Source organism: Sarcophilus harrisii, chromosome 4 (genome assembly GCF_902635505.1).
Source record: "Sarcophilus harrisii chromosome 4, mSarHar1.11, whole genome shotgun sequence".
Taxonomy (NCBI): domain Eukaryota; kingdom Metazoa; phylum Chordata; class Mammalia; order Dasyuromorphia; family Dasyuridae; genus Sarcophilus; species Sarcophilus harrisii.
The window spans coordinates 168,023,176-168,041,905 of NC_045429.1; the positions used below are offsets into that span (position 1 = coordinate 168,023,176).

Genomic DNA, 18,730 nt, shown 5'->3' on the forward strand with positions numbered 1-18,730 from the left:
AAACTTGGTTCTTGTTCAAGATAACTCCTCCTTGCTAATTTTAACCTGATTTCACTTTCTGTAGACTTTTTCCCCTTCAAGATTGCATTTTGGTGTTAGTGTTAACCCAACTTCCCTGTGTGAAAATATTCAAAGAAGTGAAGGAAGCATAATATAATTTTTCAAGGGCAGGGGTCGATGGTCTTTTTTAATAGCTTTTTATTTACAAGTTATATACATGGGTAATTTTACAGCATTGACAATTGCCAAACCTTTTGTTCCAATTTTTCCCCTCCCTCCCCCCATCTCCTCCCCCAGAGGTCCATAGTCTTTTAAAGGTGAAAAAATATTTTTAAAAATCTTAAAAAATAATTGGGGGAGAAAGTGTGAAAAACTACAATACACACATTTCAGTTGGTAACAGAGTTTGCATAACTATAATATGTAGGTGGGCATTTTATAAATATAAATTAATACAACACAAAGACCAAAAAGCCCACATTAACTGACTTCAGAAGGTCTTTTGAGAATATGAAATTTTGGCTTAGAAATTTAATGAAGTACCTAAAGAGTTCTTTATAACCTCATACTACCAAATTATTACCATGAGTTTATCAGATGAACTTCTACTTCACCATGAAGGAAGAAGGTACTTTCATCCCTTCAGGTCTGTGTTCTCTCCCAAGAAATAGAAACATGGCAATAGGCCCTAGAGAAAGGGAAGCTGCTAGCCATTTAAGAAAAACAATAACAAACAAGAAAAGGAGCTCTCAGAGAAATTCTGGAGTACCAGTGTGGACTTTGTGATTTAAGAAAGGTAGAAAGGCAAGGATCATACATAGATTGAACAAGTCTTTATTAAGTTCCTGCTGTATACAAGGTACTGCTTTGGTTTCTTGAGATACAAAAACCCAAAATGGAAAAGTTCTTGCCCTCCCATAGCTGATATTCCATGCCCTTTATTGGAAAAGAATCTGATTCTTTTCCAGGCTGTGCTCTGGACATTCTCTGACACTGAAGCTCATTTAAACCCTGAACTTCAATATAGGAAGTTAACCTCTTCTGCAATTTATCCTATTGATTGAATAGTTTCTCCCAGAATTTCCATTTAAGAAAGGCACCCAGGCTAGCACTGTCTTATACCTCTCCAGGTTGTACTCTAGACTCCCTTTATTCTATATCCTCATTAGCTATCTTTGTCTGCTTCTCTCAACCTTTTTGTTTTCCTTTTATATTGTCATTTCTCATTAGATTTAAGTTCTTTGAGAGCAGGGATACTCTTCAACTTCTTTTTGTATTTCCAGAGCTTAGTATTCCACAGTATGTGCCTGGAAATAATTATCACTTAATAAATGCTTCTTGGCTGTGGTTGATCAATGGGAAATATAGTTTTCCAACCTGGAAAGAAGGAATAAAAAATTTATGAATATCTATGATTCCCCCCCCTTTTTTTTTTTTTTTTTGATTCCTGTGATCTTTTAGACCATTCTCCTAACTTGGAAAAACTACATTTCCCATTAGCTCCTCCTTTAATTAAGGAACTACTATGGATATTGAGGGGTTGGGGAATAGTACATACACTGATAAATTGAGGTGACATAGCACAATGGAAATACTATTGGCAGTGGTGCATTCAATTTCTGCCTTTTAAGCTTACTGCCTGTGAGCAAATCATTTTCCTCTCTCTAGGTCTTAGTTTCTTCATCTGTAAAAGTGCATTGGGTTAAATGCCATTTGAGAGATCTTCCAGCTCTTTAGCAATGATAACTCAATATGAAATACATAAAAAATAATTTTGGTGGGAGAGGACATTAAAAATTCTGGTGAACAGAAATGGCCTTATTTAGTGGGCCAAACTTGACTAGACCCTTGAAGGAAGTTAGATATCATATTAAACAAAGACAAGAACTTTGGATGTTCCAAGTACTCTTAATCTTTGGAGAAACATTAATGGAAGAACCAACAATTAGTTTGTAACACCTACCTATGTTACTTTCTCTCTAGATAAGAGCTCTGCTAGTCTTCAAGGCTACAACTTTTTTTTTAAAGAATACAATATGTATTTGCATGTTAATGAGATTAATCCATATAGATATAACCTCATTCCCTAATTCTGGTGAAAAGCTAGATGCATTTAAAGAGACAAATATGGCTATTATTGTGCCAAGTTCTTGGTTGTCAGCCCCAAGACTTAGGCCTTAAGAATGGGCCTTCATACAAATTAATGTAAATTTCTACTTTAAGAACATATACATCTGTGAAAATGAGGCAAATATAAACATTTTTACAGGAAGTTTGATATATTTTTAATTATTAAGTATGATTATGCCTAAGAAGCAATTTGGATTGCATATAATATTCAGTTCTGTATACAATAGCAACTATAATTTCTAAAGTACTGCTCTAAGATTTATAAAGCTTTACAAATATTATCTTATTTCATCCTCAAAAAAGAAAAAAAAAACAACAACTCTGTAAAGCAGATAATATTATCATGTCCAATTCATCATTGAGGAAACTAAGGCTGAAATATTAACTGACTTGATAAAAAGTTTAAAAAAAGGATTTGAACTCAAATCTTCTTGACTCCAAGCCTAATATTCTATCCATTGGGTGATCTAAGTACTCTGTGTTATAAAGTGATGAGAAGTATTCTTCCTAGGGACACAGGAATATGAAATTTGATTGAAGTTAGACAACAGTATATTTTACTTTGTTCCTAGCTAAAATTTCATTTGGACTGAAAAAAAGCATAGAGACTGCCAGGCCACTGAGGCTAGGAAGTATAGTAGGAGATTGGGTTGTGATCTGACAGATGTGTGAGGAATAGATATAGACATATTTCTATATCTAAATATAAAATATTTAAACAGAGATATATGCATAGATAGAGGCATAGACATATTTCTATATCTATTTCTCCTTATTTAGACCCTCTTTGATAAAATTTTCACCTAGTTCTTTTTTTGGATGCCACACTTGGGGTTAGAGAAATAAATTTCAGTGGGTTGTGAAGGTCAGCTCTGGCCTACAAATTTAACAGAAATGAAATCTGGACTTAAATTTATATTGAGGTGCAGAGTGAAAATAATTTTATGTGGAAGGAAGCTTCAAAGGAAAGCAATCAAATACCCTATATCTAATATACAATCAATATTAAAACTGAAAACCCTTATGTAAACTGTTTAACTGTTAACATATTTACCTGCTACCATATACTTTCTACTGTCTGTTCTTCTGAGACTTCTCATAGAAGCTTCTTGAGGATAAATAATAATTTTTTTTGCTTTATACATTCATATATAAGAGTCTTTTAGTAATTACTTCCTGCCTCTCCTTTCCTTAGTATTCTCCCTGTTCTACTCTACCTTAACCATATTCTTTTTTTTTTGTTTGTTTTGTTTTTCTTCCCAGGTTATTTTTACCTTCTTTTTTTTTTTTTTTTAATTTAATAGCCTTTTATTTACAGGATATATACATGGGTAACTTTACAGCATTAACAATTGCCAAACCTCTTGTTCCAATTTTTCACCTCTTACCCCCCTACCCCCTCCCCTAGATGGCAGGATGACCAGTAGATGTTAAATATATTAAAATATAACTTAGATACACAATAAGTATACATGATCAAAACGTTATCTTAACCATATTCTTTAGTAGACTTTGAGGGTGTAATTCTGAGGATATTTATGTTCAGACCTTTAGGATGATTGATCATCTATTTTAAAAATCACCTATTACCTCTATTAACTATTTCAATAATTGCATAAGAATTATCTGTAACTGATTAAGAAGTAATCTGCTTTTCTTCAATACAGAATGGACTCACTTCTTTCACTCTAGATTGTTGGAATCTTTACAAAGTGTTAAGCCATTGGAGATGATTTGATCTTAGAAAGAGATATTTTGGGCCAGAACTTGAAACAAAGTACTAAGTGGAACTGATAGAACAATGCCTGTGTTCACACCTTTAGAAAGCTCATAAGTATCTAAGAACTCAATGGAGGTCACGTGTTTGGGAGATTTCAGAGATCATGCTGGGAGATATCCCACAATCCCACTCTCAGAGAAGTAGCATAAATACAGTTCCAGTGAGCAACTCAAGAGAATTTCTCCGGAACATCGACGGGGCTCGGAGACAGAACACTTTGGAAGAAAAGACTATCTTCGAGGCAAGAGAGATCCATCATCTCTTCCAATTTGGTGCTGGCTGGAGGCTGAAGAAAGCAGAGGCAGAAGCCAAGGACAAAGCTGGAAGATCTCTTGGAGCCAGGCAGAGAGATAGGCCTCAACTAACCGGGCTAATTTGGAAGGAGAAATAAATGTTTGCATTTTTACCAGCTGGCTAAAATTTTGGAGTAATTATTTCAACTGAGACTAAGGCTACCTCCAAGAAAACCTTCACACTAGATTATCTACTCTTCTTCAGAGTTCAAATGCTACCTATTCCATCAAGCTTTCTAATCTATCTGTTACCATGTTAGATGAAATGATATCTTCTTCTTTAAGCTTTGATAGAATCTTCACCTATTTCTCTTCTTTGCATCCATCTTATTCTGTCTTTTGTCATAGTTAAGTAGTTAATAATATCTAATGTTTACATACAAGTTTAGTATTTGTTCACAAAAACATTCTCATGTATTATCTCATTTGATCTTCACAACAATTCTTCAAGGTAGGTGGTAATATCAGACATAAATTTATTCTTACAAACTGGGGATACTGAGGCTTAGAGAGGCTAAATGATTTTCCTGGAATCAGAGATTTAATAAGTATCTGCTTAGGATTCAAACTCAGGTCTTACTGACTCCAACTACTGGAAGCACTATACTACTTAACTGCCTCTCATTTTCTACATTACCTTATGAGCCCCTAAAAAAACAGTATCTCTTCCATATCCATCTTTGTATTCCTAGTGCTTAGCATACAGTAGCACAGAAATACAACTCTTGAGTTAGAAGGGAACTTGGATATCATCTGTATAATCTCCAAATTTCACAGATAAAGAAAATGAGTCCCAGAAACATTGCTTACTTAATGTCACAAAAATATAAAGTGGTCGGTCAATATGACTCCAGATTGAACACATTTACTTATTCACTTAATATTTTCAGTCTAGTTACTACTAACCTTGGTATAAGTATCTACTTTCAAGGTGATTTAGGAAAAACCAATTCTTTCTTGTAGCTAATTTAAAATGTACTAGGATCTTGTGAACTCTTTTGATGTTTTACATATTAAATATATATATATATATATAGTGTGTATATATACATATATATATATATAAATGCATGTTATTAAGGAGATAAGAAAGATGTAATGATGACTACAAACTTTTCCCTATTCAACAATCCTTCATTTTTTTGGTACCAAATTATATTCATAACAAAACCTACAGATGGTATCATGATTATTTAAAGGTTGATTTTTAAGTGGTAAGGGCAGTGAGCGCCAAAAGGGATGTTGGCCTGCTGACAGGAGCCAAAAGATAAGTAACAGGAACATGTTATCCTAAATTCTAATTCTGACACCACCAATAGACTTGTCATTTGTCTTTGAACAAGCTGCTATGAATCCGTTTTCTTTTCCATGAAGTGACGATAATTATACTAGCCTACCACAGAGGACTGTTATGTGGACAAATTACTTAATAGCTATAATGTGCTAAATAATATTAAATTTAAATCACTCCAAGCCCATCTGTCTCCACCATAGGACTATTCTGGCTGGGAAAATGAGTCTTTTAGAAGCATATAATATTGCTCAGTGGTCAACTGAGAGTTCCACATGTGAAGAAAGACTTCCAGCATTCATGCAAGGTGCCTTTCTCTAAGTGCCAGACACAAATCAGCTCCTCCATTCATCATCAATCTGAATTTGCATAGATTACAGGCCTGTCTGAAATAAATTAGGCTTGTCCTAGAAGGCCTAAGTCATGGTGATAATAGGCAATTTCTCATAATGTTTCTAAATTGTATTTATTAGGAAGGAGAGAAAATATTAAATCGAATAGAACTTTCTAACTCAAAAGTATGTATGAAAATTTTGGTCCTGATTTATGATTTTATCAGCATCTAGATTTACAGTGGTATTATAGTAAATATTTAACAACCTGATTTCTGAGAGAGAAAAACGTATGCCAGACATTCTTTTATATTTAAGCTGAATTATTAACATTTTCTCCATCACTTTCTTAAATCGAGGTAATGAACTAAATAATAACTTAAACCTTATCTTATAACATTTTCTCATTTCTGAAGTGTAAATGCTCATGCTGAAAATTCAGGGTTAGAATTGTCTTCAGTATACCCTTGGCAGAAACTACCAAGTCAGATGAGTGGCTCCTTTGTTATAGGGTAGTTTCTGATACTTGCTTAGGTCACTGAGAGTTTAAGTGGTTTGCTCAATGTCCTGAAATTCCTTAGGGTCAGAAGGGACCTGGAAGTCATCCAATATAGTCCAACCTCCTTATTTTTCAAATACAGAAACTGAGGCTCAAGGGAATTAAACAATTTCTCAAAGGTTACACAAGTATGTCTGAAAAGCTGGATAGGATCTCATCTCTTTCTGACTATAAAACTAGTTCTCTACTAATAGATTATGCTTCTGAGTACATAAGATTATTCAAGAAAAGAAAAGATGGAATACACCTTTGTTTTCTTTTTTTCAATTTGTGGTCCAAATATAAGAACCATACCTGACACAGCATCTATTTTTAAGATACCCTATGAGTCTTCAAAAAAAAAAAAAAAGCACTTGGTTTTTTTGGACCAAAAAAAAAAAGAAAAACATCAGAAGCAGCACCTATTAAAGCAGGAGGAAAACTTGGAGATCATCTATTCCTACCCCTTCATTTTACAGTTTAGGAAACTAAAGAGGCTGATTTGGCCAGGGTTACACAGCTAGTAACTGGCAGGGTAAATGTTCAAACATTTAATTCTAGGCTTTTTTCAATCCACAATGTCAGAGATACACTCTAGAAAGTCAGGAGCCATTTAACTTATTTGAATTATTTCTTTAAAAAATCACATCATATGATTGCTCCTAGGCATATACACTAAGGAGGTCAAATATAGAAAGAAAATTCTCATATGTAACAAAATATTCATAGCAATATAATGGCTTGCTTTCTCTATGTCCATATCACCTAACATTGAAGCACTCTGTTTCTAGGAATAGACTTCCTATGTTCTCTAGCCATGTGGGTGGGAATACTATCCTTTGATTAGCTGGATAGCTAGAAAAAGCTACAACTTTAAAACTGCCAAACTAACACAATCTCTCTTTCTTCTTTATGGAGTCTTTTCTGCTGTATCCAGAGGCTCCAAAGGGGCAAGATCACAGATCACTTGTTAAAGGGGTGCCATGAACTGATCCAAGAAGAAAAGATAACTTTGCTCTTTCTTTCCTTTTAGGCCCTTTGACTTGGAGTGTTTCTGTTTCTATTTTGTTTTTACCTATTTTCAATTTCAGGTACAGGAGTAATCCTCACTGAAACCGGAAGCTCAAGTAATGGCACTGGAGCCAAGATTCCAAAAGAGATTGTTGCAACCATCAAGCATTGCAGGGAAGCCTTAAGAAGAAACAGCCCCTGGAAGTTCAACCCAATGTGAAAGGGAGATTGAACTTGTAACTCTACTATATGGAAACAGAATGATGCTATAAACCTAAAGCTCACAACAAACGTTGTGAAATAAGTGCTATTATTGTTCTGATCTTATACATCTAGAAACTGATGCAAACTGATTGCTCACATTTGAACTCAGATTTTCCTAACTTTGGTGGTTCATGGGTAAAGATGCCACAGTAACAGAGAATGGGGAAAAATATTACAGAAGTGGAAAGTGATGCATTGATGGCAAGATATACTAGGTAACCAACAAACAGTTACTGTGCTAGGCACTAACCCTAGGCTAGCACTAGGGATCAAAGAAAACAAACCAAGCCTGACCTCAAAGAAGCGATTTTAAAAATCTGTCTCCTTTTCCTATGGGTCCTATGGGTGTATAACACTGCATTTATTTTCAGACTCAAATGATGTGTTGATTTTGCAAAGTGGCTCTCTCCCTCTTCCTCTCCTTCTCCCTTTCCCTTTGTGTCTGTGTATTTGTGTGTCTTTCTGTTTCTCCCTCTGTCTATGTCTGTGTATCTGTCTCTGTTTCTGTCTCCTCTGTCTTTGTCTTTCTGAATGCCTGTGTCTGTGTTTTTCTGTCTCCCTCCTTCCGTCTGTCTGTCCCTCCACCTCCTTTCTCCCTTTAACCCCCCCTTCCTCTTTCCTTTTCTCCCTCTTTCCCTATCCCCCTCCTCCCTTTTCTCTTTCTCCCTCTTCCTCTTTCCTTCTCTCCCTTTTTCTCCTTCTCTCTACCCTCTGGGTAGGGAATGTGGGAGGCATCTATACAGAAATGAAAGTAAAGTAAAAAACAAAAGGTATCATTAACATTACATTTTTTTCAAAATAAGGAAAAAAACAATTATAAACAGTCCTCAAGAGAAAAAAAGGAATCCATATCTTCTCCTTCCCCTAACATCCCTCCCCCCCCCCCATGCATACATACATACACCTAAGAATATTTGATTCTGAAGGATAATTATTGTCAGGTCAGAATTTTTAATGCTTTAGATTTAGAGGAAAGGCATAAGTTTGGACTCTGTAACAGATAAAGTTTGAATGGACTCAGGAAATTTAGTAATACCTACTCTGAATCATGGCTTTGGGGATGATTTGGAAATAATTTGTGATAAAGGCTTATCTGAGTTTAAGAACTGTGAGACCAACCTAGTAAAAGGATCTACCATGTTTGCTTTAGTTGTGTTATTTCATAGGTAAAACGTCTGCTAGCCAAAGCACTTCATTCAAAAATCTACAGCTAGAGAGAAATGAATTCCTCTTTACCATTTGCTGCTACCTTTAATAGTACTGAAGGAACAAAATACCCTTCCATAATCCAAATTATGGTTCACTTCCAGGAAAATGGAATCCATTTTGGATGTGATCCAAATGAAATTCAAAAAATGAATCTAGATCAGAGATCCCCTTTTTCCCCCTTTCCCTGGGAAACTGCTGCTATACAAAATCCTGCCCTACTAAGACAAAAACTCTCGTGTCCCACATCCGACTATAGAAACAAAGTATAAGAATTCAGTCAAGTACTTCCCAACCCTACAACATCTTATCTAAATCCTTCTCATTATAACTTTAAAAACATTTTTTACTTCTTAATAATATCTGGATAGACTTAGAGAACTATCTATAATAGTTGAGAAACCATTAAAGAAATGATAGATAACAGCCATAAATAACTACCCCAGAAGTAGATAAAGGTGATCCTGTTTCTCCAGTAACTCTGAGATAGAAGAGAAGCATGAAAGAATGGACAAAGTTCATATAATTGTTTCAGAATCCCTGAGAACTCTTGTCATCTATTCAGTTCGTGTCTTTGCATACAAGTAAGGAAGAGAGGAAATCTTGAAAGAGCAGGAAGGACTAGCAATCTATATATTTTGGAATGTGAATTCATAATATACATTATAATGCTTAAAAAAAACCAGAAGGTCTTTCTTCCATTTCTGTCCTATTTAATTTTTTTCTTCTTCTGGAATCCTACTATATCCAAAACAATACAAGCCAGTAATGCACAATGTTCTTATTCTCGGCCAGATCTGTTTCCTGTCGATGAAGCATTGTACAAAACTACTTGATCAGTGTTCAGTCAACAAGTAACATATGTACCAAGAAAACAAAACATAAAATTAACTCCAGGTTTATGACTACAATAAATCCCTGAGAAACTTCTGATGTAAAATTACAAACTGTTCTCATGTTTGATGGGACATGATGTTTTATAACTGTGCAATGGAAGAAGGTGATGTGGAAATTCCAGGCATTTTTTCAAATACATTTGCCAAAAATGTGTGAGAAGGGTTGCTTTTGTTGTCATTGAATCATTTTAGTCTGACTCTCTGTGACCCCATTTTGGGTTTTCTTGGCAAAGATACTGGAGTAGTTTGCCATTTCCTTTTCCAATTCATTTTTGGATGAGGAACTGAGGCAAACAGTATTAAATGACTTGGCCAGAGTCATACAGCTAATAAGTGTCTGAAACCAGATTTGAATTTAGGTCCTCCTAACTTCAAGGCCAGTGCGCTATCCACTATACCACTATCTGCCTTGAGGAAGTTTCCAGAATGCATTTGTTAAAGATCTCAGAATGCTGCTAAAAGCATCTTGCAAAAACACACAATATTATTCATGAAATTAAATATATATTTATATAAATATATATGTATTTATATATATATATATATATGTATATGTGCATATGTATATGTATTTGTGTATATGTGTATTTAGGAATGCTAAACACCAACAAAATTCAAAGCGCATGGTGAAGTTTTACCTTTTATATACCATACACAGTGATTTGCACATTGTGGCTCAGATAAATATTTAAATGATGAAGATATCAAGTTTTCAGTCTTCAAAAGCAACAATTTTCACCAAGCTACTCTTAGGATACACATTTACTCAGAGATGGAGGGGGGAGGGGAAGGGACTAGCACAGTGCTGAAATTCTTAAGCTAAATTATCATGATCTCACAAATCAGATCATTCAATTTATGAGTGATTCCTTGTTAGAATTGTTTTCCTTAAAACAAAGTAGGATAGGGTCATGGAAAGCACATTGCTTTTGGAATCAGAGGTCAAATCAAGGTTCTTATAGTATGATGCTGTAAAAGTCATTTAATTATGCTTAACCTAGACTATGTACTGGATCTCCCCCACTACAGTGTCTACATCTTCTTGACATGAATTTTATCAAAGAGAAACCATAGGAAAGAGCTATTTTCAAAGGGATCTTGAATGATATTGATAGATAGGAGATACCTTGTTGTAAAAGATACTTAAAGGCAACATTGTATTCTACTAAACCTATTATTTCAGTGACACAATATGCACATGATCTTAGCTAAACTTTTCAGTCATTTATGAAATGGTATAAATGTGGCCATTGTTAATATCCTTTGCAAAAGTATGCATTTTCCTAAGTAATACCCTTATTAAGGATGCCCTAAATAGATTTATAGATGAACTTTGTAAAAGTTTAATATAAATGATAGAGTAGACATGTAGCTCATAGTAGTTTTGTTCTTGATCACTTTCTAAGGTAACTTTCCTTCTTTTAAATGCCTTGTAAATCAGTCCTTTCCTGATATCAGAGTTGTGTCATCTCTAGAAAGCCTCTACATATAATTTATCCAAATTGGTTCTTTTTCCTCTCTTTATTCTCTTAAATGTCATTTATGTTCCTCTTTAAGAATGTCTTAGAGCCACATTCCTTTCTCTTTGATGGAAAAAAGTTTGTTAAGCTCATTTTTGCAAATCTTTTCCATTTGTCTTCCATATTTATCTTTAAGAACCCTTGGGATGATTTTTTGTCAAACTTTCTTTAGATCTACTTTTATCCTTCAATGTTCTCTCTGCTTTATGAAACACTATTCATAATCATCTATCATCTCCATAAATTTTGACAGATGAATTTACATTGTAATCTGAAATTGCCTTTGTAAGCCATCTCTATATGGAAAGTAAATTAAATATTTATTATTGACTAAAGTATCAACTGGGTTTTTTCATATTTCTACTATAGCTAGGATAACATGGAAGAAATCATTGTAGTTGATTCTAATGTCATTTCTGTTGTCTACTTCCCATTATAAAATTTCTAATAGCTTATTTAAATAGTTGAGGGTGAATTATTCCTATATTATACAGAATGTCTTTTCTCTTTTTATATTAAAAGCCCTTTGTAAATCTTATTGATTGAAGGAGGCAAGAAGAAGGAAATAATAACTTACTATATATCATGTATTGTGCTAAACATTTTGCAAATATCTCTTTCTCATGATAAACCTTTGAAGTAGATTCTATTATTTCCACCTTTAGTTGAGAATATTGAGGCAGACAGGATCATACAGGAAGTATCTGGGTCTGAATTTGGACTCAGGTCTTCTGAACCTAGGTCAATTGATAATAACTCTTCAAATATTTTAAGTTATCATTTTCTCTGTTTTCCCATATAAATATCAGTTCCTTCAATTATTACTCATATGCCATGGTTTCTAGAATTATCATCTTTCTTGCTTCATAGATTCCACTCCACACTCCTTCCTTTTGTAATTGTTCTCTTAATTTATGATATAGGGACATCAAGAGAACTTATAAGAAAGTTCTTCTATTCTTCATTTCTGGATCTTATATTTCTAATGACAGACAATGTAACATAATCAATAACTGGTCCCACAAATATGGAAATATGTTTAGAAGAACAACACATGCTTAACCTATATAATATTCTTGCTATATAGGGAAAAGGTAAAAGAGGGAAAGAGGGAGAGAGGGAGGGAGAAAAAACACAACTTTTGCAAAGCTGAATGTTGAAAACTATTTTTGCATGTATTTGGAAAGAAATAAAAAGCCATAGGAAAAGCCTTTGCTTTTTCCCCATAGGAAAGGGGGAAAAATAACTTATCCCAGGGATAGGAAAAAAAAACTCAACCATCTAAGTTCAAATTCACTTTCTGAAACATATGGACAAGGGGAAAATCTTTTAACCTCTTGATGTCTTAATGCCTCTAGAACTATAAATTGTAGAGCAATTACTAATCTACTTTGGTAGAGGGGGTTTCCCTTACCAGAGTTCCTTTTATCAAAGACCATCCTGAGACTGCATTAACTTTTTTGTCAGTCACAAAACATTATTAGCTTTGGTTCATATAAGGATTTCAAGACCCTAAAAAAAAATCTAGGTTCTTTTTTTTTTAATTCTGGATCTCCTGTAAGTCTCCTGTTTGTGCCCTTGTACTCTAAGTTTTCTAAATGTAAATGCCAGATTTGCATTTATTCCTATTAGAATCCATCTGCTTGGTTTCTGACTATTGATGTAGCCTACAAAATTTTAATAGCTTGATTTTTCTCATCCCATGAACTGGCCATCTTTTCTAGTGCTCTAGCACCTGTAACTTTTGTCTTCAAAGTATTCATATCAACATTGGTTGAAATTTGAATAAAACATAATAGAAAAAGTAGAGAGTTGTATGGCACACATTTTCTCCCAGGATAATTTTTTTTTGGTGGGAGAGAGGAAGAGAATCAGTTCAAACTAGACACAAATCCACTAGTTTTCCATCTTGTCACAAGGATAATGACAGATTTCTGTCAGCTATGTTGCTGAAATAAAATAAAGTATGTCTTTGTAGTTCCTCTGGCATGGCTGTCTAAAACCCTGAGGCTGGTTTGTTTTCCATGAAGATCTCCAGGGTTTTGTCCAGTTATGACATTTATGGATTTATATTTCTGACCTGTCCTTATTTAATCTGTACTGTACAATATTTAACATGTTGCTTTGTAATGAAATCCAGAAACTTGTGACGTGAATCATTTGAGTGAAGAGAAACTCTGTTTTAAATTCACTACAGAGGCACTGTCATTTAGTCAACAAGCATTTATAGTCTTTACTATGTGCCAAGCACTTTGCTAAGTGCTAGAGAAACAGAGAAAGAGAAAAAACACCATAATTCTTGCACTCAAGTAGTTCACATTCTAATAGAGGAGACAACATGCAACTATGTACATATAAGAAATATACAGTGTACATTAAAGATGATTTGAAAGAGAAAGTCCTATCAGTGGTAGGGATTGGGGAGAAGACTAAGAAATTCCCTTTGGAGAAGAGGAGGAGATTTGATTTGATTCTTGAAGGAGGTCATGGAATCCAGGAGGCAGAGGAGATAAAGGAAAATATTCCAGATATAGGAGACAACCAGAGAAATATTTAGACTTTGTAAATAGATAGTCATAGGTAAGGAATTAGCAAGTAGATTTGTGTAACTGCACTATAAATTATAGGGCAATAAGTAAAGTATAAGAAGACTAGAACAGTAGGAAGAAGTCAGATTGTGAAGGAGGATTTTATATTTGATTTGAGGAGGTAATAGAGACTGGAATTTATTGAATAGAAAAGCTGACATGATTAGATCTACACTTTATGAGATTCATTTTAGTGAGAAGGCTAGTCTTAAAACCTATCCAGGAAGAAGCAAAGAGAATGAACTCCAAATAGTATAGTACAATGAACTGATTCTGGAGTCAGATTACCTTGGAGCAAATTTCATCCTTGATGCTAGCTATTTGTATGATCTTAGTCAAGTCACTTAAGTTTTCTGGGCTCTTTTCTTTAAAAAAAAAAAAAAAAGATGTTAGATTGAATTGCCTTTGAGATCCTTTCCAACTTTTTTGGTCTATGATTCTACATTCATTTGAACTTTGTTGAATTAAAATGAAATTCTGCAAGTTATTTTCCATTAATTTGATACCAGAACAACTTTAAAGATAGAATTATATTTTAAGGTATTTTAAAATGTAAAGAACCTAAAGGTGTATAAAGTTCATTCTTCTATAAGGTGATGGGGTGTGGAATCAATAGTTGAAATCCTAAAGTAGACTCCATCTACTTTATTAGATGCTATGCTCTAATCTATTTAGCAAGTGAAAATATGTTTCAGTTGTTGACTAGATGTGAAGAAAGCATGGGTATCTTTCTAGACCTGAGAGGAAGTCGAGATTGACTGAGGATTTGGTTTTTCCTACTGGAGCTTATTTTATACAAGACCTAATCCAGAATAGAAGAGATTCAAATAGATATAAGCCAGAAAAGAGTGTTGCTGACCAAAAAAAAACAAAAACACTTAGGGTTTGCTGGAGAAGAACATATAACTTCTCCCCTTTGTAATACATGAAGGTAAAAGATTTGGCTTTCTGGTAGTTTTGTTGCCACAGGTGATAGCGTATATCTTCATCAAAAAAAAGGAAATAAAAATCTTATCAGATGCAGATTTAAGGATCTACCAAAAGCCCAAGAGCAAAGCTACACCATCCCTAAGGGGGCATATCTTGGGGATTCCAACATAAGGATTTCCAGAAATATGCTATCAAATCTTGAACCCATTTCTCCATGGACTCTATGTACTTGCAGAGTATATATCAAGGACTTGGGAATGGGATGTTTTGAATACAGTAGGCTACCATAGTGATATACATTTCTAAAAGTTAATTAAAGATGGCTGAATAATTAAAATCAACTGGTAATCAAGTAGACAATCATTGAATAGGCATCTTATGGACTCAGAAGCTATATAACACATAAAAAGATATTGTATAATACCCCAAAATTAGCCTTAGATCCTTGAGAACTCTTTTTGATCACTCTCTTTACTCTCCAGAGCCCCAACTGGTTAGTTTGAATGGGAATTGAAATAATTGCTTTGGAGAATGTGTTAAATTTGACAATTATCCCATGAGTTAGGTAGTACAAGCATGACTAATTCTCATGGTACTGTTGCAGAAACTAAAACTCAGACTCTTGCCTACAATCAGATAAATAATGAGTAGAGGGAATGGTATTCAAAATCAAATCTTTCCCTGAGTCTTGTTCTCTTTACACTACACAATGTCTATTGACATAAGAGGAAAGAGAATAGAGCTCTTTCTTGAACAAAGTAGAGCTGTGCTAGCAACTTCAATACCAACACATCTTAAAATAAGGAAATTAGTAAAATGAAGGACTAACTTAATCATTCAGAGTAATTAATACCCTGCACCTCTCTACAGGAAGCTCCAAGACTTTTGAAACTATACTTTGGCTGAAAGGTGGCCTTGTATCCCAAAAACAAAATAAAAGAAATCTTGGCACATCCTGAAAAGGAAACCTATTACAAGTATTGATTCTTTTTCTGGAAATTATTTTAGTAGTTGGAAATGAAATTATACCTGTGATTATATAGAAGGGTTTAAAATTCAAAATCTAACTGACTTGATGGCTTACCACTAAGTCCATTTCCAAATGTATTCAAATGATCTCAGTGGGATTCTCCCCCTCCCCCTGCTTGTTTTACATAAAATTAATAGAAATATTTAAGAGATTTCTCAATGATTACTCTCATTTCAAAGATTGCATCAAATTCTTAAGAACTCATTTGATAGATGCTCACTGTCCTTTGCTGAAAGCAGAATCCTTTTCTGTTTTAGTCCAAATTAGCTCAATGAATTGTGTCCTTAGTCCTTCACACTTTCAACAACCACAATGCTATTCAAGTTTGATTAAAATATGCAGTCAACTCTCAGAGAAAGACAAAATGGTAAAATGATCATCTGGGAGACCAGCTGCTAAATGTGTTATTGGAATTATTGTAAACTATAGGCTTAAGCCAATGCCAATCTCAAATTTTCTCTAAAGATAAATAAGGTCCAAACAGTAATACAGTGAGATCAGGGTTAGAATTATTCAAGGAATTTCAGGCAATGAATTATTATTATAGCACAAAGTTCAGGGTATCTCTTTAAAAGATTTATTTTTAATTGTACAGTCACAAATATTAAGATACAACAGAAATTTACAAGAGCTGAAGGACAAATCCATGCACCAGAAAGTTAGAGGAAAAAACTTCTTGTAAGTTTTATGATGTTTAGTAGGTTAATGGTGATCAAACCCTCTCAGAAGCCTCTCATCTTGATCTTGTTAGTGTGAGGGTAACTTTTCCTACGTCACAAAACAAACTTGAAAGCATTTCAGTTTTTATTTCATGTATTTTTAATATTTTATTTTTTAACTTTTTTTTTTACAACATGCAAAGTAATATTTTGAAAATATTATTGGTCCTCAATTTTATGGCAACATACTGAAGGTGGCATTGATTTAAGAATCAATGCAATTTAAAACAAATAAACAAAAACAAAGGAACAAAGACCTCTTTACAGGGAATCTAAAAACTTCAAAAAATATAATACAGTACTCCTAAGACCAGCTGTTAAGTATTCTGCCTTATATTTAATTTTCATTGTGTTCCAAACTCCTCTGAAGTCATATTTCTGGTCCCCGTGTACTTTGCTCAAATATGCATTTCATAAAAGGCAGTTCTCTACATTTAGCAAAAGACAATAGCAATGTCACTATAAAAATAAGACTGGGTGGGAAGAAGGGGGTAAATGAAGACTAGAGTGTGGAAGGTAGCATTGTTTCCAAGCAAAAAACAAAAGAAGAAGAAGAAGAAGAAGAAGAAGAAGAAGAATTAGAACCTTCAAAAATCATTTCTAGGCAGAATTAAAAGCAATCAGCAAATGGGAATTCATAACTTTACAACTCTGGTCCCAAAGTTTTTCAATTTTAGGCCACTTTAGAAATGAACTCGTTTCAAATGGAAAGGAAGTCTCAATTGTTTCCCCGCGCCCCCCCCCCCCTTCAAGTTCCTTGGAAAGCTCACAAGAGTCTGAAACTTTTCTCTACAGGGCATCTCACTGGTTTGTGAAAACTTTTTGAACTTGGAAAAGTTTCCTGCCTGTGTCATGTTTGTTGAAATCCGCTTTTTGGATGTATGGGTCTACTGGGATCCCTTTGAGTTTTGCCTGGACACTCAAAAATATTGCATTTTCATGGGGGAGAGAGGGAACTCCAAACAATTTCCAAGAATATTGGAAAAACAAACTTGTTAAGGATTTCTTCCTTCTTCCTCCCTATCCCCGCTCCACACTCCAAGTCTGTATCTCTGCAAAACTTACTCCACATTGGGAAACTTTCTGAAAACCCTTCCCCAAATCAGTACCCTACATGACCTTCCTCTCCACCCCCTCCTTTTCTTGGATCAGGGAAGAGAAGGAAGACCATGGGGGTGGGATGGTAGTCTGGAGTGGTATATTAGAAAAATGATAATGACTAAGGCCCTGCCTCGAGTGTACCTCTTTGCTGATGTGTCGGCAGCAGATGGGTTGGGGGCCGCTGCTGCTGCTGCTGCTGCTGCTGCTGCTGGGCTCGGGTGCTCTCAGGACTCCCTAGTCCTGTGAAAAACAGGAGAAGAAAATGCCAGGCATGCCCCGGCATTATGTCTTGCCTCAGTGTGCTGCTCTTCAGCCACCGTCCCCCTTCTGTGAGTCTGTGTGGAGACAGAGATTCAGCTGTCTGTCTGGAGAGAAGTGGAGGGTAGAGGAGACCTCGCTGACTGGCTTGGGACAGGATGATTTGGGGGCGGGGAGGAAAGTGTGCGTGTAATCTGGGGCCCTCCCCTTCCCTCCTTCTCTGCCCCGCAAATGGACAAGAACAGAAACTGCTTTTGACCTCCCCCGAAATAGAGACCCTAATCAGCATTTGCTATGCTTTTTCTGGCGCATTATTTGGAGCGTTCTGTGAGCTACACTTCTTTTGATAAAGAGCCTCTCTTATCCTTGCTTCCTCGGAGAAAGATATGGGCAAGCACTGAAAGAAAATAGGATTTCATAGTCTCTGAAGTCTTAGGTAAAATTGAGTGTCCTGCGCTTCTATTGGGGTCAGAGAGTTTTCTGAGGTCTAGGCTCTCTACTCAATGACAGATTACAATGACAGGCCAATGATTCTGGCCTGATTCTTGGATGGATTACTTAATTCTGTGCCTCAGTTTCTTCACTGGTAAAACAGAGAACTAGATTAAATTAGAAAATAATTCAATTAACAAGCATTGATGCTATAGCGGATAGAGTGGAGTCAGGAAGACTCATCTTCCTGAGTTCAATTTCAGGTACTTGCTGACTGGGTGGCCCTGAGCAAGGTAATTAATCCTTTTTAACTTCAATTTCCTCATCTGTAAAATGAGCTGGAGAAAGAAATGGCAAACTATTTCAATATCTGCTAAGAAAATTTCCAATGGGGTCATGAAGATATGACAG

The 18,730-nt window shown here is 35.0% G+C and overlaps 1 protein-coding gene across 5 annotated transcripts in view; it reads right to left on the reverse strand.

The window, feature by feature from the left end:
* Positions 1-18,058, reverse strand: part of LAMA2 (laminin subunit alpha 2) — a 747,833-nt gene extending 729,775 nt beyond the window's left edge. For all 5 annotated transcript variants that reach the window (XM_023503203.2, XM_023503202.2, XM_031964285.1 and 2 more), the window contains exon 1: positions 17,771-18,058. In XM_023503203.2, the coding sequence (XP_023358971.1) occupies positions 17,771-17,912 (142 nt within the window). In that variant the 5' untranslated portion in view covers positions 17,913-18,058. The remainder of the gene's footprint in view (positions 1-17,770) is intronic.
* Positions 18,059-18,730: the final 672 nt, after the last annotated feature.